General features: G+C 46.0%; 1 protein-coding gene across 6 annotated transcripts in view; it reads left to right on the forward strand.

The window, feature by feature from the left end:
* LOC127010149 (neurexin-4-like) overlaps nucleotides 1-20000 on the forward strand; it is a 28874-nt gene that overhangs the window by 8156 nt on the left and 718 nt on the right. For 5 of the 6 annotated variants that reach the window (XR_007762950.1, XR_007762952.1, XR_007762951.1 and 2 more), the window contains 20 exons: nucleotides 2365-2506; nucleotides 2872-3075; nucleotides 3448-3614; nucleotides 4516-4704; nucleotides 5144-5311; nucleotides 6402-6621; nucleotides 7168-7250; nucleotides 8272-8431; nucleotides 9157-9282; nucleotides 9824-10050; nucleotides 10542-10674; nucleotides 11524-11670; nucleotides 11938-12108; nucleotides 12655-12873; nucleotides 13303-13539; nucleotides 14210-14389; nucleotides 14618-14751; nucleotides 15826-16036; nucleotides 19216-19353; nucleotides 19671-20000. The exon at nucleotides 19671-20000 is cut by the window's right edge. Coding sequence is in view for 3 of the 6 variants with exons in the window: in XM_050883993.1 (XP_050739950.1) it covers nucleotides 2365-2506; nucleotides 2872-3075; nucleotides 3448-3614; nucleotides 4516-4704; nucleotides 5144-5311; nucleotides 6402-6621; nucleotides 7168-7250; nucleotides 8272-8431; nucleotides 9157-9282; nucleotides 9824-10050; nucleotides 10542-10674; nucleotides 11524-11670; nucleotides 11938-12108; nucleotides 12655-12873; nucleotides 13303-13539; nucleotides 14210-14389; nucleotides 14618-14751; nucleotides 15826-16036; nucleotides 19216-19353; nucleotides 19671-19861 (3447 nt within the window). In the remaining 3 variants the exon portion in view is untranslated. Of the gene's footprint in view, nucleotides 1-284; nucleotides 482-2364; nucleotides 2507-2871; nucleotides 3076-3447; nucleotides 3615-4515; nucleotides 4705-5143; nucleotides 5312-6401; nucleotides 6622-7167; nucleotides 7251-8271; nucleotides 8432-9156; nucleotides 9283-9823; nucleotides 10051-10541; nucleotides 10675-11523; nucleotides 11671-11937; nucleotides 12109-12654; nucleotides 12874-13302; nucleotides 13540-14209; nucleotides 14390-14617; nucleotides 14752-15825; nucleotides 16037-19215; nucleotides 19354-19670 lie in introns of all 6 variants that reach the window. The other variant, XM_050883995.1, reaches the window with a different exon arrangement.

A 20000-nucleotide genomic window follows, 5' to 3' on the forward strand; every position in this document is an offset into this window, starting at 1 on the left:
TTATTTCTTCCTCTTCCTCTCCTTTACCTCCTCCTCCTCCTCTCCTCTTTTTGTCATATTTTTTCTCTTCCTCCTCCCTCTCTATCTCTTTTTGTCTATTAATTCCTCTTCCTCCTCCTCTTCTTCCTTCTATCATATCCTCCTCCTCCTCCTCCCTTTATCCCTCCCTTCTTCTCTCCCTAACCTCAACTAACCACACACACACACACACACATACCTACACCCCACTCCCAATACATACACACCCTCCCTCCCCACACACACACAAACGCACACACACACAGAGGAGCTCGCCTGGTCCGCCGCCATCAACAACTACGACCAGAGCCTCACCGTGTCCTTACGAAGACGACACAAGATCACGAAACTAGCGACGCAGGGCAAGCAGAACACCCGGGAGTACGTCAATGAGTTCGTGCTCCAGTACTCGGAGGACGGCGACACGTGGACGACGTATAAGGACCTGGACGGCAAGGCGAAGGTAGTAGCCATGGGGTGCGGGGGGCTCCGTGGATGGGGTTGAAATCGGGGGTTGACGTGATTATTTTTCTCTGCTTGTCTGATTTTTGTTTATTTTCCTTTTTTTCCTGTCTTTTATCTCAGAACATTAGGGAAGGTAGTAGCTATGGGGTGTGGGGGGGGGGGCCAGGGGGAGGGTGCTGTTGATGGGGTGGAAATTGAGGGTTGACGTGATTTTTTTTGTTGCGATTTTGGTTTTGGGGAATTTCGGAATTTTTTTTTTTTTTTTTGGTGACAGAATTTTTTTTTTTTTGTTTGTTTCCGTGTTTTTTTCTGTTCTGTGATTTTCTTTTTGTTTTTTTGTAGGTATTATTATTATTATTATTGTTATTATTATTATTATTATTATTATTATTATTATTATTATTATTATTTTCTTTCGGTCATTAATGTATACTCTTGTGCAGTGGTTCTCAATCCTTTTGTGGCACCCCATTTTCACACATATGTGTGTGGCGTAGTGTATATTTTGCTTGGTAATGTGTAGTGTGGTGTATTGTATATATATGTGTAAAAGATAGCGTATATATTAGCGTGTATTTTCCATAGCATGTAAGCATAGCCTGTAGTGTTTAGTCTGACGGTCATCCCCTTAGTTGGCTACACTGGCCCTGCATGTATATAAGAATGGTAAGTCCCTGGTCATGTAAGCTATGTATACCAGCCTTCATTATGTATTTATCCAACAATTTATATATCCATTTGTTCATCTGTGTATCTGTTTATCTATCTTTTTTTTAGGTTGTTAAGTAAAGGTCTTGTGTAGTGTCCTGTTACTGAATGAATTTAATTTTTCGTCGCTGAGTCAGTAAGGCGATGTAGTATTTTTAGGTTGTTAAGGAAAGGTCTTGTGTAGTGTCCTGTTACTGAATGAATTTAATTTTTTGTCGCTGAGTCAGTAAGTCAATGTAGTATTTTTAGGTTGTTAAGTAATGATCTTGTGTAGTGTCCTGTTACTGTATGAATTTAATTTTTCGTCGATGAGTCAGTAAGTCAATGTAGTATTTTTAGGTTGTTAAGTAAAGGTCTTGGTGTAGTGTCCTGTTACTGAATGAATTTAATTTTTCGTCACTGAGTCAGTAAGGCGATGTAATATTATTTTTTATTCTGCTTGGTTGTGAATGCTGAGGATGTGAGAAATTTGGTTAGTAAGTTCTTGCATTATTAGTGTGGTTTATTTTCTCTTTGTTACAGCCGTGCAATGTTGTCCACTCCCAACTTGTCCCATTGTCATATTTTTGTGCATTTTAATCCCTTCCTAATGTTATTTTTTCATGCATTTCAATCCCTTCCTAATGTTATTTTTTCATGCATTTCAATCCCTTCCTTACGTTATTTTCCATGTATTTCAATCCCTTCCCCTCCTGGTTGCTGATTGTTTCCTTTTCCTTTTTTTCCATGGCTTACGAATGTTAAAGTTGTTAATCCTATTAGCTTTTACAATTATCATAACATTACCTCTCTGTGTCAAGGGTGGACTGAAGGAGAGTATCACTTTTTCAACCTCCTTTATGTCTTTTTCCTATTGATTTTCCTTCTTTCCTTTAATATCTGAATGCTAAAGTTGTTATTCCTATTAGCTTTTGCAACTATCATAACATTACTTCTCTGTGTCAAGGGTGGACTGGAGGAGAGTATCACTTTTTCAACCCTGTCCTTGCCTTCTCTGTCTGCCCTGTATGCCTTCTCTGTATTAATTTTCCTTCTTTCCTTTAATATCCAAATGCTAAAGTTGTTATTCCCATTAGCTTTTACAACTATCATAACATCACCTCTCTGTGTCAAGGGTGGACTGGAGGAGAGTAACACTTTTTCAACCCTGTCCTTCCTTCCCTCCCCTCCCAGGCCTTCCCCGGGAATCTGGATGGCAACACTGTCGTCACAAACCTCTTCGAGACTCCGATCATCGGCCGCTACATCCGGATTAAGCCGACGCGATGGAGGGACAGGATATCCATGCGCATCGAGCTGTACGGATGTCCCTATGGTGGGTGACGGATGTGTGGGGGGCGTGTATGTGTGTGGGTTAGGGAATGGAAGAGAAGGAAAGGGAGGGAAGAGAAGGAAAGGGAAGGGAGGGAAGAGAAGGGAGGAAAGAGAAGGGAAGGGAAGGGAGGGAAGAGAAGGGAAGGGAAGGGAAAGAAGGTTAAGGAAAGGGAAGGGAAGATATGGAATGGGAATGTAAGGGAAGGGAAGGAATGGAGTGTGTGTGTGTGTGTGTGTGTGTTATGATTCTGTCACTTAACTCTCCATAGTAACTCCATGTCATCACCACCAACACCACTAACGTCATCACCACCACCACTATCTTACCACCACCATTACCACTCACCACCACCTTCACCACCCCAGAGCCCGAGACGGTTAGCTTCGACGGTCACTCCATGGTGGTAATGGACCTACGACAGTTTCCGATCGCCTCGCTGCGAGATCACATCCGCTTCCGCTTCCGCACGAGGGAGCCGGACGCCATGGTGATGTATGCACGGGGCACCCAGGGGGACTATGTGGCCCTCCAGCTGGTGCAGAACAGGATGGTGCTCAACATTAACCTGGGTGAGTGTGTGGGCAGGGGGTAGGGAAGGGTGTATGGGGCATGGAAGGGTATATGGGGCATGGAAGGGTATATAAGGTAAGGAATGGGAAATGTAAGGAAAGTAGAAAAGGAAACTAAGAAAAGGGAGGGAAATTAAAAAGAAAAAGAATATATTTTTTTTTTGGGGGGGTAGGCCTACCTTAAGTTACCGTACGATACATTATCTAAACTCATCTGCCTACCTGTAAGTCAGTGGTAGTAGGCTTGACTTCCTAGCAACACGAGACTATCATTACCTTACCTTAAATTACCTTCCAAACCTTATCTAACTCTACCTTACATTACCTTAAATTATCTAACCTTACCTAACGTCACCCTCCCCCCCCACACAGGGTCGCCGCTCATGACCTCACTCTCCGTGGGGTCACTCCTGGATGACAACTCCTGGCACGATGTTGAGATCCGCCGAGAGCAGCGCAACGTGACCTTCCTGGTGGACCGAGTGAGAGTGGACGACGTGATTCTGGGGGACTTCAAGCGCCTCGACCTGAACAAGGAGGTGGGTGAAGGGAGGTCATAGGTACAGGGGGTGTTTGGTAAGATTAGGGAAGGTAGGATAGGTGCTTGTTTGCTGATGACACAGTGCTCAGTGCAGAAAATGAAAGTGACCTACAAAATTTGGTCAGTGTTTTTGATAGTGTCTGTAAAAGGAGAAAGCTGAAAGTAAATGTCAACAAAATTAAAGTGATGGTTTGTGAGTGGAGTAGAAGTGAGGTTGTAGATTTTGTATGCCCATATAGAGTGGAAATTTGTTTGCGGGGAGTGGTAGGGGTTCACCAGAAAAGGCAGGTACCGCCCGAGGATCGAACCTGGGACCTTCCACTTGCCGGGCGGACGTGCTACCCGTTACACCATGGCCGCCTCCAGGTGGAAATCCACACATCTGCCCCGCTTCTGGGACCCTACTCACTGCGCCATGTTTGCGAGGACACACACACACACACACACACACACACACACACACACACATGCACACACACCCTATACAATCAAAACAGTAAAGAAAGGGGAAAACAAGGAAGAGAAAGGAAGGAAAAAGAAGGGAAAGAAAAACAAGGAACGGAAATTTAAGTTAAAGAAAAGAACGAAAATGAATAGGAGCCATTTACACACACACACACACACACACACACACACACACACACACACACACACACACCCTATACAATCAAAACATAGTAAAGAAGAAAGAAAACAAGGAAGAGAAAGGAAGGAAAAAGAAGGGAAAGAAAAACAAGGAACGGAAATTTAAGTTAAAGAAAAGAACGAAAATGAATAGGAGCCATTTACACACACACACACACACACACACACACACACACACACACACACACACACACACCCTATACCTCTCACTCACTTACTAACCACCCCCTCCTCTCCTGCCCCCACCCTCACAGCTGTACATCGGGGGCGTGCCGAACCTGCAGCTTGGGATGAAGGCGCGCGTCAACTTCACCGGGTGCATGGAAAACCTCTTCATCAACGGAACAGCCATTATACCTGAGATGCTGAAGGCGGATGACTACTACTCCTACTACTACAGCCGGCCCAAGTACACCCTCATCAACACCGCCAGGGTCTGCGAGGTGGGTGAAGCGGTCTACTTGGGGCTTGGTGATTTTTATTTATTTTTATTTTACTTTTTTTTTTTTGTTTGTAGCAAAGGAGATGTCTCGCTCGGCCCAGGCTCTTATTTTCATCACCAATTATTCATCACCATCTCTGTCATCACCACACGCCACTCACTCACTCACCCACTCATCACTTTGTTCCTTCATCACCACCTTCATCACCAAATGGGCATATCACTAAACCAAACCCTCTCCTTTTTATTTCCCTATTTCCCTATTACCACCTTTTCATCACCACCATTCTTCATCACCACTTCATCACCACTTCACCACCACGTCATCACCAAATGGGCCTATCACTAAACCAAAAACTCCCCTTTTTACTCCACCTTTCCCTATTCCCACCTCACCACCACCACCCTCATCACCACTCACCACCATTCCTCACCACCAGTTTGGCATCTCGGCGGACCAGACTCTGACCTTCACCACGCGGGAGTCCTACCTGATTTACCCTGCTTACGAGGACCACCAGAAGATCAACGTGTCTCTGGAGTTCAGGACCTATGAGGAGAAGGGAGTGCTGCTCTACCATAAGTTCATGGCCGATGGGTACTTCAAGGTGTGTATGTGTGTGTGTGTGTGTGTGTGTGTGTGTGTGTGTGTATTTACCTAGGGCCTGGGCTTACGCTCGTGTGGTCTCGTATCCATATCTGTATTTGCCCAATTTTTCCTTAAAGCTTTGCACACTCTCCGTCGATACTACATCCTCACTTAGCCTGTTCCAAACCTCTATATTTCTCTGCATTAAGCTATATTTCTTTATGTCTCTCAAGTGTCTTCCCTTCCTCAATCTTATACTATGTCCTCTTGTGTTCCTGGTGTTTATTCCTTCTTATAGTAGTAACTCCTTGTTGTCTACTTCTTCCATTTTGCTCAATAATGTATAAATCTGTATTAGGTCTCCCCTTTCTCTTCTTTGTTCTAGTGTTGGTGGGTCCATTTCCTTCAGTCTTTCCTCTTGTGTCAATCCCCCCAGCTCTGGAACCATTTTCGTTGCCATCCTTTGTGTTCTTTCTAGTTTCTTTATGTGTTTCCTCTTATAGGGAGACCACACTGCCTCCGCATATTCCAATTTTGGTCTGATCATAGTTGTTATTAATTTTTTCATCATATCCTTATCCATGTAGTGGTGTGTGTGTGTGTGTGTGTGGGTGTTTGTTTTGACTTTACGAGACCTGATTGCCGGGAAAGGCCTGTGAGGTAACGGAAAGGAAGGAACGGGGTGGAAAAGTGGTATTTCTCCTTCAATTTACCCTTTTTTTACGGCTCCTATGAGAGAAACCAGAGCAACCAGACTGCCAATTTCAACCAAACTCCGATCGCTCACCCCATCAACTCCTCCACCCCATAGCTGTACCTGGAGGAGGGGAAGGTCAAGGTGGACATCAGGGCTTGCTAACTCCTTTTTTTCCCTCTTCTTTCTCTCCTTTTACCTGTAACTCCTCTATTTTCTCTCTCTCCTCTCTTTGCTTACCTGTTCTTTGGCCTCTTGCATTCTCCTTATGTTCTTATGTTCTTATGTTCTCACTCATAAACCCTACATTTTCCTCTCCCTTCTGTCCCTTCTAACTCATAATTTTCCTCTTCTGTTCCTCTCTACTGTTCTCACCCATCACCACAGTAACCTAACCTAACACCCCTCTCTGTAGCTGTACCTGGAGGAGGGCAGGGTCAAGGTGGACATCCGAGCTCGCGACACCCAAGGCCGCGTGGTTCTGGACAACTTTGACACCTCCTACAATGACGGACAGTGGCACCGCGTCATGTTTGTCATCATGAAGAACCACATGGTACTCACGATGGACGACGTGCCCATGAAGACCGTCAGGGTGATATCGGTGACCTCCGGCAAGAATTTCCTGATCGCGGGTGAGTCCTGGGGGTGGTGGTGGTGGTGGTGGTGTGGTTGGGTAAGGGATGGGAAGGGAAGGGATGGGAAGTGGATGGAAAGGAAGGGAAGGGAAGGTTAAGGAAGGGAGGGAAGGTATGGGATGGGGATGGAAGGTTAGGGAAAGGGAATGGAAGGGAAGGAAAAGGAAGGGAAGGTTAGGGAAAGAAAAGGAAGGGAAGGGAAAGTTAAGGAAAGGTAAGGAAAAAAAAAGATAGAAAACATAAGAAAATGAAAAGGAGAGGAAAGGAAAGAAAAATAACAGAAGGAAAAGTAGAGAGAATTAAATAAAGGGTTAAATTAGGTAATAATAATAATAATAATAATAATAATAATAATAATAATAATAATAATAATAATAATAATAATAATAATAATAATAATAATAATAAGGTTAGGTTAGGTAATATTGGTGTAAAATGATACTGTGTGTGTGTGTGTGTGTGTGTGTGTAGCTACCATTTCTATAACCTCTGTGTGTGTGTGTGTGTGTGTGTGTGTGTATTACCTGTGTGTGTGCGTTTCAGGTGGTGTGCGCGGATCACCTGGCTTCCTGGGCTGTCTCCGCAAGATCTCTGTGGTTGGCTTCATGCAGAAACCCAAGGAGGATGTGAGTACCCAGACCAAGGCTTTCCTCAGGGGCCTGGTGGTTGCCCTAAGCCCATCATGGCATAGGAATTATTTTTTATATAATGGCGCCATTTATTTAATTAACCCTTGTCCCTGACCTAACCTAACCATTCATCTGCCACAATTCTAAGCCTAATTTTGTATATCCACCCGAAATTGACCTTCCACACTCTACTTAGGTCTATTATGGGAGTGGTGAGTAGCAGGCTTTTTTTTTTCTACACTCTTTTTGTTGCCCTTGAACTGTCTCCTTTATTGTAAAAAACACACACAAAAAAACATACCTATTCCACCCTAGCCCTATGATGTCCACCTCTTTACCTGTCCTTAACTTTCCCGTTTTGTCTTTGTCATTAACTAACCTTACCTAACCTTCCTTAACCTAACCTCACCTAACTGAACCTAACCTACCCTAACCTAGCCTCAGTATTTACCCATGTCTTAACCTTACCTTACCTAACCTAACCTTACAATATGTACCCGTGTCTTACTTTACCTTACCTAATCTAACCTAATGATATTTACCCATGTCCTTACCTTACCTTACCTAACCTTACGATATGTACCCGTGTCTTACTTTACCTTACCTAATCTAAACCTTATGATATTTACCCATGTCCTTACCTTACCTAACCTTATGATATGTACCCATGTCTTACTTTACCTTACCTAACCTAACCTTACGATATGTACCCATGTCTTACTTTACCTTACCTAATCTAACCTTATGATATTTACCCATGTCTTAACCTTACCTTACCTAACCTTATGATATGTACCCATCTTACTTTACCTTACCTAATCTAACCATATGATATTTACCCATGTCTTAACCTTACCTTACCTAACCTAACCTTACAATATGTACCCTTACCCATGTCTTAACCTTACCTTACCTAACCTAACCTTACAATATGTACCCGTGTCTTACTTTACCTTACCTAATCTAACCTTATGATATTTACCCATGTCCTTACCTTACCTTACCTTCCCCTCCCCAGCAAATGATCAACCCAGCTGGCATCGTGTCCGCCGCCTGCCAGATCATGGACCGCTGCAACCCTAACCCCTGCGAGCACCGTGGACGATGTAAACAGAACTCCGAGGAATTCATATGTGACTGCACCGGCACGGGGTACTCCGGGGCCGTCTGCCACACACGTACGTAGACGGCCGGGTGTTTGCGCCGCGTATTAACTCATCTATATTCCTCTTCTTTTGTCTTCTTCTTGTCTGTCTAATCAAGAAGAGCCAGAACAGCAGACACAAAACCGAATTATTCTCTCCCAGTCTCACAATGATTAGGTTAGGTTAAGTTAGTTTCAGGAAGAGGGAGTGAAGGAGGAGGAGGTTGGTAGTAGGGAAGGAAAGGGAAGGGAGTGAGAGAGAAAGAGGGAAAGAAATGGAAAGGAAGAGAAAGAAAGACGGAGAGAGAGAGAGAGAGAGAGAGAGAGAGAGAGAGAACAGAGTGAAAGAAATTATTAGAAAAACGCACAAAGAAAATGGAATAAGATAATAATGTTAAAAGTTTTCCTCACCTCATTTTCCCCTTTTTTCCTTCACCTTTTCCTCCTCCTCCTCCATCTTCTTTTCCTTTCTGAATACCCCTTCCGTTCCACCTCCCCCACTGCTCTCAACTCCCTTCCACACCTCTCCACAATACATCAACCCTTTCTTCCACCTCTAAACCCCTTACGTTCCGCTTCTAACCCCCTTCCATTCCACCCCACAGCTCTCAATCCCTTTACATTCCACCTCTAATCCCCTTCCACTCCATCCCACAGCTCTCAATCCCTTACATTCCACCTCTAATCCCATTCCACTCCACCCCACAGCACTCAATCCCTTACGTTCCACCTCTAATCCCCTTTCGCTCCACCCCACAGCACTCAACCCCTTCTCCTGTGCGGCGTATGGCATTCAGAACCCTGGTGTGAAGAAGGCGGAGATCTACATAGATATTGATGGGTCAGGTCCCCTCGTGCCCTTCCCTGTCTCCTGCGAGTTCTACAGTAAGTTATTTATACATTTATTTATTTATTTATTTGTTTATTTTTATTTTTAGGGAGGTATCTAATTAAAGGAGGGAGATTAATAGTCCACTGATGTGTCCCTTGGAAATACTAGTGTCTCCTTAACTAACCTAACCTAGCCTAGCCTGACCTGACCTTACCTAACTTAACCGAATCTTACCTAGCCTTACCTTACCATACCTAACCTAACCAAACCTAGTCTGACCTTATCCTGCCTTACTTAACCTAACCTAACTGAATCTTACCTTACCTTACCTAACCTTAGCCTGACCTTATCTTACCTTACCTAACCTACCTAGTTGAATCTTACCTTGCCTTACCTTATCTTACCTTACCTTACCTAAGCAATGGGTTAAAGAAGAGGAGAATTACCACTGTTTCTCTCCTCCTCCTCCTCCTCCTCCTCCTCCTTCTCCTCCTTCACTTCCTCTTCCTGAAACTAACTTAATCTAACCTAACCAAACCTTACCTTACCTTACCTTACCTTACCTCACCCCTCACCTTCCCTTACCTTCCCCAGACGACGGGCAGGTGTACGCCTACCTGAGCCACAAGCACGAGAAGTTGACGACGGTGGACGGCTTCGAGCGGCGCGGTTCCTACGTGCAGGACATCATTTACGACGCAGGGATGGAGCAGATTGAGATATTCGTGAACCGCTCGGCGCGATGCAGCCAGCGGATACATTTCCAGTGTCTCAAGGCCAAGCTGTTCAACTCACCCTCGCCGGAAGATGAGGAGTTCCTGGTGGGTGGTGGATGAAGGGGGATGGATGAGGATGTGGAGTTCCTGGTGGGTGAAAGATGAGGAATTCCTGGTGGGTGGATGATGGGGGATGGATGAGGATGTGGAGTTCCTGGTGGGTGAAAGATGAGGAATTCCTGGTGGGTGGTGGATGAAGGGGGATGGATGAGGATGTGGAGTTCCTGGTGGGTGGAAGATGAGAAGTTCCTGGTGCGTGGATGATGGGGGATGGATGAGGATGTGGAGTTCCTGGTGGGTGGAAGATGAGAAGTTCCTGGTGCGTGGATGATAGGAGGTTGTGGATGAGAAGTTCCTGGTGGGTGGATGATAGGGGGTTGTGGATGAGGAGTTCCTGGTGGGCAGATGATGGTCACTAACATCTTTCAATTCCTCCTTTTTCTCTTCCATTCCCTTCTACCAAGTCTTTTATGTGTTACTGAGTTGAGTTGTGTTGTTGAGTTGGTAATAAGTCTCACCTCTCGCCTCCCCCTCAGCCGTACACATGGTGGGTCTCACGCAACAACCAGCCTATGGACTATTGGGGCGGGTCGCTGCCGGGCTCCCGCAAGTGTGAGTGTGGCCTGACGGGGACCTGCGTGACGGACAAGTGGTGCAACTGTGACGCAGGTGAGTGTGGTGTTTGTTAGGTTTGTGAGGCGTCAGAAACAGGTAAATACACTATGCTCTGAGTACGATAATCCGCCAGCGGTGAAGGAGATACGTGAATTTAGATGTGTCGGAAATAGGCCACAAAAAAAGATTGAAAAAAGAGTGTTTATTTATTTATTTATTATTATTATTTTTTTCTTACTATAGAGGTGAAGTTTATGAGCTCTGAGTACGATAATCCAGCAGCGGTGAAGGAGATACGTGAATTTAGATGTGTCGGAAATAGGCCACAAAAAGAGATTGAAAAAAGAGTGTTTATTTATTTATTTATTATTATTATTTTTTTCTTACTATAGAGGTGAAGTTTATGAGCTCTGAGTACGATAATCCGCCAGCGGTGAAGGAGATACGTGAATTTAGATGTGTCGGAAATAGGCCCCAAAAAAAGATTGAAAAAAGAGTGTTTATTTATTTATTTATTATTATTATTTTTTTCTTACTATAGAGGTGAAGTTTATGAGCTCTGAGTACGATAATCCGTCAGCGGTGAAGGAGATACGTGAATTTAGATGTGTCGGAAATAGACCACAAAAAGAGATTGAAAAAAGAGTGTTTATTTATTTATTTATTATTATTATTTTTTTCTTACTATAGAGGTGAAGTTTATGAGCTCTGAGTATGATGATCCGTCAGCGGTGAAGGAGATACGTGAATTTAGATGTGTCGGAAATAGGCCCCAAAAAAAGATTGAAAAAAGAGTGTTTATTTATTTATTATTATTATTATTTTTTTCTTACTATAGAGGTGAAGTTTATGAGCTCTGAGTACGATAACCTGACCCACACTAACCTCACCTCACCTCCCCAGGCCTGGAATCGTGGCTCTCAGACAGTGGGGAGCTCACAGTGAAGGAGCATCTGCCGGTCCGCCAGCTGCGTATAGGTGACACTGGCTCTCCGCTGGACGGCAAGAAGGCGCGCTACACCCTCGGGCCGCTGATCTGCGAGGGCGACAGTGAGTGACCCGACTTCCTTAGCCTGTTCCTCTCCCCCCCATGACCATGAACAGCAACAACTAATGAAATGAATAGGAAATAAAGGAGGGGAAAAATAACCTAGCCTCACCTGACCTTACCTAACCTTACCTTACCTTATCTAGGCTGACCTTACCTAGCCTTACCTTACCTTACCTTACCTTACCTTACCTAACCTTACCTTACCTAACCTAACCTAGCCTGACCTGACCTTACCTAACCTAACCTAACCTGACCTCTCCCCACAGACGTATACGACAACACGGTGACCTTCCGCAAGGCCGACGCCACCATCAACCTCCCTCGGTTCGACATGGGTCACTCTGGCGATATCTTCTTTGAGTTCAAGACCACGGTGAGCGACGGCTGCCTCATCAATGCCGTGGGTCCCAGCGACTACATCAAGATATCCATTGTGGGTGAGTCTGAATCCATGACTGTGTTCGTCTACATACTCTGAACACACACACATGTATTCACACTCCCTAAATCTCACTCACACAGGCAAACACACTTCTAAACACACAGACACTAACTCTAACACATCTTAACCTAACCTTACCTAACACACCTTGACCTAACCTACGCCCTAACCTAATCACTGGTAGCCTGGTAACACACACTCCCATGTCTTTCTCTGCCTCAGTGGTGGATAGTGGAGTGTTTCCCATGTGGTATTGGTGTGCTGGATACCCCCTCCCAAGGTGCAGGACTTTACATTTTTCTTCATTGAATTGTAGCAGCCACTTTTTGCTCCATTCCTGTTGCTTGGTGAGGTCTTCTGGTAGGAAATCCACAGTCAAGGGGTTAAATCTTGTCACCCCCATATCCTCTGAGCCAATCTTCTTCCTTCCTAATCCCCTTCTATGAGTTATATCAGCCCCATTTCCTTCCTCCTTCCCATATCATCTGTCACCCCCCTATCAATTCTCACTCTTAACCCACATTTCCGTTCACCCATACAGGCGGTCTCGAGCTCCAGTTCCAGTACCAGGCGGGCGCGGGGCCAATGGGCGTCAGCGTGGAGACCAGCTATGTACTCAATGACGACAAATGGCACTCTGTCCTGGTCGAGCGGAACCGCAAGGAGGCGCGGATGATCATTGATGGGGGGCGGAAGTCAGTGATGGGTGAGCCGAGGGGACCCGTACGCGCCATCCACCTGGAGTCCGATTTTGTTGTGGGTGAGTTATTATTATTATTATTATTATTATTTAGTTAGTTATTTTTCCTCTTTATATTTTGCTTTTTTTCTCTCCTCCTCCTCTTCCTTTCTTCTTTTTCTCCTTTATGCTTTTTTTTCTCCTCCTCCTCCTCTTCCTCTTCTCCTCCTCCTCTTCTTCCTATCTTCCATGCTTCTTTCTCTCTCTTCCTCTCCTCCTCCTCCTCTTCCTCTCATTATTTATTTATTTATTTTATTATTTATTTGTTTCTTCACTAAATTTTCCTACCGTTTTTCTCTCTCTCTCTCTCTCTTTCCCTTCCTTCCTTTCCTTCCTTCTTTCATATATATATTCTTTCATATTCTAACATATATTCTAACTTATATATTCTAACTTATTTTAATACCTCTAACCCCCTTTCCTTTATCCACCACCCTACCCCCATACCAGGCGCAACCGTTGACTACCGAGATGGCTTCGTTGGTTGCATCCGCGCGCTCATCCTCAACGGCGAACTCCAGGACCTCCGAGGAAGGGCCGAGCGGGGCATGTACGGGGTCCATCCTGGGTGCATCGGAAAGTGCCAGTCTAACCCTTGCCTCAATAACGGAACTTGCCACGAGGGGTATTCAACCTTCGCATGTGATTGCCGGTGGACTGCTTTCAAGGGGCCGATTTGTGCTGATGGTGAGTCTGGTGGTGGTGGTGGTGGTGGTGGTGATGAAAGTGTGTGTGTTTTGGGTTTGGTGATTGTGTGTGTGTGTGTGTTTTGGGTTTGGTGATTGTGTGTGTGTGTGTGTTTTGGGTTTGGTGATTGTGTGTGTGTGTGTGTTTTGGGTTTGGTGATTGTGTGTGTGTGTGTGTGTGTTTTGAGTTTGGTGAGTCTGGTGGTGATGGTTGTGGTGATGAAAGTGTGTGTGTGTGTGTGTGTGTGTGTGTTTTGGGTTTGGTGAGTCTGGTGGTGGTGGTGATGAAAGTGTGTGTCTGTGTGTGTGTGTCTTTAACCCCATTCTCTTCCCTTCACCCATTTCACCCATCTCCAGACCCATTTCACCTTCCCTTCACCCATCTCCTCACCCATTCCCTTCCCTTCATCCATTTTCACCCATCTCCAGACCCCATTTCACTCTCCCTTCACCCAACTCCCCCTCACCTTACGCCAATTTTCACCTGTATCCTCACCCCATTCCCTTCTACCATGTCACCCATACCCACCCCCCCACCCACCCACCCACCCCTGATCTGTCACCTCTCTCCCTTGCACCCCTATTTTTTCTCCACTTTTTGTTACCCATGAGCCATTTTCTTTGATGTACCCCCCCCCTATTCACGCACCCTGTCTCCGCACCCCATACAGAGATCGGCATAAAGATGTTGACGGATACGATGGTCCGCTACGAGATTCCCGGCACTTACAAGACGACGATTGCCGAGCGGATCCGTGTTGGCTTCACGACCACCAACCCGCGCGGCTTCCTAATGGGTCTGCACTCAAACCTGTCCGGAGAGTACCTGACCCTGGCTATATCGAATTCAGGTAAGGTCACGCCAGGTCATCTCTGTCTATCTTGTTATCCTTCCATTCCTTCTTCTGAACCCGTCCGCTGCGATTGTCACGGATTTGGCCTTCACTGGTAGCCTGGTAACATACACTCCCAGGTCTTTCTCTGCCGCTGTGGTGGATAGTGGAGTGTTTCCCATGTGGTATTGGTGTGCTGGATATCCCCCCCCCCTCCCTCCCTCCTAACCCTCCATCTCTCCACAGGACATCTCAAGGTAACATTTGACTTCGGTTTTGAGCGCCACGAGAAGGTCTACGGCAAAAGGACCTTCCACGAGGGACAGAACCATGACGTGAAGCTCTACCGATCCGACTCTGGGCGACGGCTGACTATGCAGGTGTGTGTGTGTGTGTGTGTGTGTGTGTGTGTGTGTGATGGTGGAAGGAAGATGAGTGAGAGAGAGTGAGAGAGAGAGAGAGAGAGAGAGAGAGAGAGAGAGAGAGAGAGAGAGAGAGAGAGAGAGAGAGAGAGAGAGATTGAAATGAAAAGGGGAAGAAGAAGTAGAGGAATGTGTGTGTGTGTGTGTGTGTGTTAGAGGAAGAGTGTGTTTGGTTTCAGAGGCAAGAGGAGGAGGAGGAGGAGGAGGAAAAAAGGGATTGAGGAAGAAAGAGGAAGGAATTTGTGTCAAGGTGAAGGGAAGGGAAGGGTAAGGAACGGGAAGGGAAGGGTAAGGAAAGGAAAGGAAAGAAAAGGGAGGGAAGGGAAAGTAACAAATTGGAGGATAGGAGATGAAGAGGAGGAAGAGGAGGAGGAGGAGGAAGAATCACCAAAGAAGCCCTACTACCACCACCACCACCACCACCACCACCACCACCACCACCACCACCACCACCACCACCACCACCACCACCACCACCATCACCACCACCATCACCACCACCACCACCATCACCACCACCACCATCACCACCACCACCATCACCACCACCACCATCACCACCACCACCATCATCACCACCACCATCATCATCATCATCACCACCACCACCACCACCACCAGGAAGCCACACAAGGGATGGCAAACCTATTATTTTTTTTTCCTCTGGCGTAAAGAAGGACGTCAGCTGTTGTTGTTGTTGTTGTTGTTGTTGTTGTTGTTGTTGTTGTTATAAAAATACATTAGAAAGGACTTTTATTTTTTGTATATATTTCTTATTTATTTTTATTTATTTTCATGCTAATCTCTCTCTCTCTCTCTCTCTCTCTCTCTCTCTCTCTCTCTCTCTCTCTCTCTCTCTCTCTCTCTCTCTCTCTCTCTCTCTCTCTCTCTCTCTCTCTCTCTCTCTCTCTCTCTCTCTCTCTCTCTCTCTCTCTCTCTCTCTCTCCCTCCCTTCCTCCACACAACACACACACTTTCTCTCCCTTCTCTTCCCCTAACCTGACCTAACTTGACCGGACCCCATACCACCAGGTCGACAACTACGAGCCCGTGTCCTGGAACTTCGACGTCAAGGGCTCGGCCGACGCACAGTTCAACAACATCCAGTACGTCTACATCGGCAAGAACGAATCCATGGCGGAAGGCTTCGTGGGCTGCATATCCAGGGTTGAGTTTGACGACATCTATCCCCTCAAGTTCTATTTCCAGCAAGACCGCCCGGCCAGCATCATCGCGGAGAGCAGTGAGTGTCCATGGTTGTTGTTTCCTTCATAGACAAACTGGCTAAGTCATGTTCGCTTCACTTGTGTCGCGGGAAATAGCAAAAAAGCAAGCCTGTCGTGTTTCCTGATTCAGCTGTTGTGGAAGTTATTTTTTCTTCTCTTGGGAAATTGCAAAACCATTTCAGTGTCTTTTTGTTTTGGCTCAGTAACTCTCTCTACCTCTCGGGAAATAGCAAAAAAACAGGCCTGTCGTGTTCCCTGACTTGGCTGTTGATGAAGTTATTTTTTCTTCTCTTAGGAAATTGCATAAACCGTTTCAATGTCTTTTGTTTTGGCTCACTAACTCTCTCAACCTCTTGGGAAATAGCAAAAAAAACTCACTTTCTCACTCGGCTTGAAACTAAGGGAAGTATTGCAAGTCAAAGTTTATTTATATCCTTCTCATCTTTATCCTCCTCCTCTCTCCTTCCTTCTCTTCCACCTCCTCATGTGCCTCTCCAGCAGGGTCAAGGGTCATGCAGGCTTGTTGGGTCTTCCTTGTGGGCAGGGAAGCCTTACTGTGTGTGTGTGTGTGTGTGTGTGTGTGTGTTAAGGTCATAATGTGTGTGATTTTTATGGTTCAAATTCCGTAAAGTATAAAAAGAAAGAGAAAGGAAGGAAGGAAAGAAAGGGAGGGAGGGAGGGAGGAAGGAAGGAAGGGAGGAAAGAAAGGAAGGAGGGAAGGGAGGAAAGAAAGGAAGGAGGGAAGGGAGGAAAGAAAGGAAGGAGGGAAGGGAGGAAAGAATTAGAGAGAGAGAGAGAGAGAGAGAGAGAGAGAGAGAGAGAGAGAGAGAGAGAGAGAGAGAGAGAGAGAGAGAATAACAGGAAGTAGAAAAGATAAACAAAAAAGAAAGAAAAAAAATTTATCCAATAATAATAATAATAAAAAATAAATAATCTTGTCACATATTAGGTCATCTTAGGTCAGCATTGCAAGGATTTGGGTGATCCCTTGACTGCTGACTTGGCAACACTGCATCAGGCATTAGCAGGCTTTGGCAAGGCTGGGAGGAGAGAGAGAGAGAGAGAAAATAATACAAAGAATGAGATAAAGGAGAAGAAAAGGAAGAGGAAAAGGAAGAAAAGGGAAGGAAGAGGAAGAAATATAGAAAGAAAAGAAGAGGGGGAGGGAGAGAGAGAGAGAGAGGAAGGAAGAGGAAAGATAGGATGAGGAGGAAGAAATATAGAAAGAAAAGAAGAGGGGGAGGAAGAGAGAGAGAGAGAGAGAGGGGAAGAGGAAAGAAGATAGGATGAGGAGGAAAAGAGAGGAAAGAATAGAGGAGGAGGAGGAGGAGGAGGAGGATGACGGCACTAACTCTAAGGCTTCACTAAAACATATTCGCATGATCACGTACACACACACACACACAACCAGTCAGCCAGCCAGTCAGTCGGGGTGTGGCAGGAGGTGTGGCCGCAGTGCTTTCACCATGTGGCAGGCCTACACTGTTGCCTGCGTGGCCTACAGGAACAACAGAGTGAGTGCTGGTGTGGTGTGGTGGAGGGAGAGAGAGGGAGAGGGAGAGGGGGATGGATTGGATGGAAGGAGAAGGGATGGTGTGTGTGTGTGTGTGTGTGTGTGTGTGTGTGTGTGTGTGAGAGAGAGAGAGAGAGAAAGGAAAGGAAAGGAAAGGAAAGGAAAGAAAGGGACAGAAAGGCAAGGCAAGGCAAGGCAAGGCAAGGCAAGGCAAGGAAGATAGAGAGAGAGAAAGGGAAGGAGGAAGAGGGGATATGTGTGTGTGTGTGTGTGTGTGTGTGTGTGTAAGAAGTTGAGATGTAACATGGCCGCTGAAAACTCTTGTCTTGCTCTCTCTCTCATTTCATTCTCTCTTTACTCTCTTCTCTCTCTCATTTCATTCTCTCTTTACTCTCTTCTCTCTCTCATTTCATTCTCTCTCTTCTCTCTAATATATTTCTAAATTCTCTTATAATTATGAACTCCTCTTTTATTTCCAGTCCACCAATTCAGTACTAACTTTACTCTAATTTAAACTCTTTACTCAGGGAGGTTATAATCTCAATAGTAAGAGATTCACTCAAATCTACAAGAAAGAGGAGGAGGAGGAGGACAAAGAGGGGCCAGACAGAGGAGATATTATACAAGAAAGACTAGGAAGAAGAGGAGGAGGAGGAGGAGGACAAAGAGGGGCCAGACAGAGGAGATATTATACAAGAAAGACTAGGAAGAAGAGGAGGAGGAGGACAAATAGGGGCCAGACAGAGGAGATATACAAGAAAGACTAGGAAGAAGAGGAGGAGGAGGAGGAGGGGACTAGCACTCAGCAAGAGGAGGAGGAGCAAAATCTACAAACTACACAAGAAACTGGCATAGACTGAGACATCATAAGGCTTCTCTGGGCACACACACACACACACACACACACGTCAACCCAAAGACAGAAGAAATAGGAGGAGGAGGAGGAGGAGGGGGAGGAAGAAGAAGACATAGGAGGAGGAGGGGAAGAACACATGGGACAGTAGCCAACCCCCCCTACCAACACAGCCCCAAGAAACCCCTACAAAGCCCCCCATAGACCCCCCATAGCCAGTCGGTCAATCAGCCAGTCACTCAGTAAGTCAGTGTGCGTGGGGGCAGGTGTCAGCACAGTGCTTCCCCCGCCGTAGGGACCATGTTGCTTGCATATGCTGTGGCCTGTGTGGCGTATGGGAACGTGAGTGTTGCTGCTGGCTACCTGTGGGGGGAGAGAAGAGGAGAGATGATTAGAGGGAGAAACAGGAGAGAGAGGAGTGTGAGACAAGTTGTGATCATTTGGAAAGGAGAGAAAGAGTGGAGTATTTGAGAGAAGTGGAGGAGAAGGCTAACTTATCTCCACAACACACACACACCTCCAGAGAGAAGTGGAGGAGGAGGTGAACTTATCTCCACTACACAACAGCATCTCTAACCCCTCCACACACACGCCTACATAACCTCTCCACCACTCTTCATAACTCCACATTAGATATTTACCAACAACCTAGAATTTCTCTCTCTCTCTCTCCAGTTCACACACACACACACACACACACACACACACGAACATACCCACCTAGACCTTTACATAACTTTACCATACCCGGAAAACCTCTTTAGACATTCACAAACACCCGCACACCCGCTCACCCCATGCCGAAACTCACCTCTCTCCCCCTTCCGCAGCCTCCACCATCTTCGAAGACTACTGCGGGATCGAGCCCATCCGCTATCCGGAGGAGGAGGCGGAGACAAGGCCACCCCCAGAAGTGTCAGAAGAGGTGCTCATGGAACTCTACTCGGACAATTCGGCGGTCCTTGGCGGTGAGTCTGAGGAGTAGCATTAACCCAGTAGCAGCGGGGGTCATGTTTCTTAATGGTCCCTCTAAGTGAGAAAAATGAGAAAAAATCATCCCTCACACAAACCATTTCATAATATATATCAAAGCATTTGTTATCAGTTTATGTATCATCTATTTTTGGGGTTTTATATCATGGCACAAATTTGGCCCGTCGCTGCTACACGGTAAAGCCACAAATGATTACCCTTCAATGCCCCAATGATTACCTTCCTCCTCATTCTCCCTCCCCCAATGATTACCCTCCCCCTCACCACTACTCACCCTTCCCACCATCCACAGGAGTTCTTGGAGTCATTTTCCTTGCATTGCTGTGCATGGGGTTCCTGATCGGGCGCTACATGGCCAGGCACAAGGGGGACTACCGCACCCACGAGGCCGACGGGGCGGACGTGGCGCCGGATGCAGATTGGGCGGTCCAGCACGCCACCACCGGCCCACAGGTCAAGAAGAACACCGAAATGTACATCTGAGGGGCAGGGACGGAGTACAGTCACATGTTTACACACGCCAGTATATCGCCTCGTCTGCAACCTCCACCATGTCTGTGTTGGCTAGGCTGTCGGATACTTGCAAGAGGTTGTTTATAAATGAATATCTGAAACGTGCCAA

This window comes from Eriocheir sinensis, chromosome 42, assembly GCF_024679095.1.
Source record: "Eriocheir sinensis breed Jianghai 21 chromosome 42, ASM2467909v1, whole genome shotgun sequence".
In the NCBI taxonomy this organism is placed as follows: Eukaryota; Metazoa; Arthropoda; class Malacostraca; order Decapoda; family Varunidae; genus Eriocheir; species Eriocheir sinensis.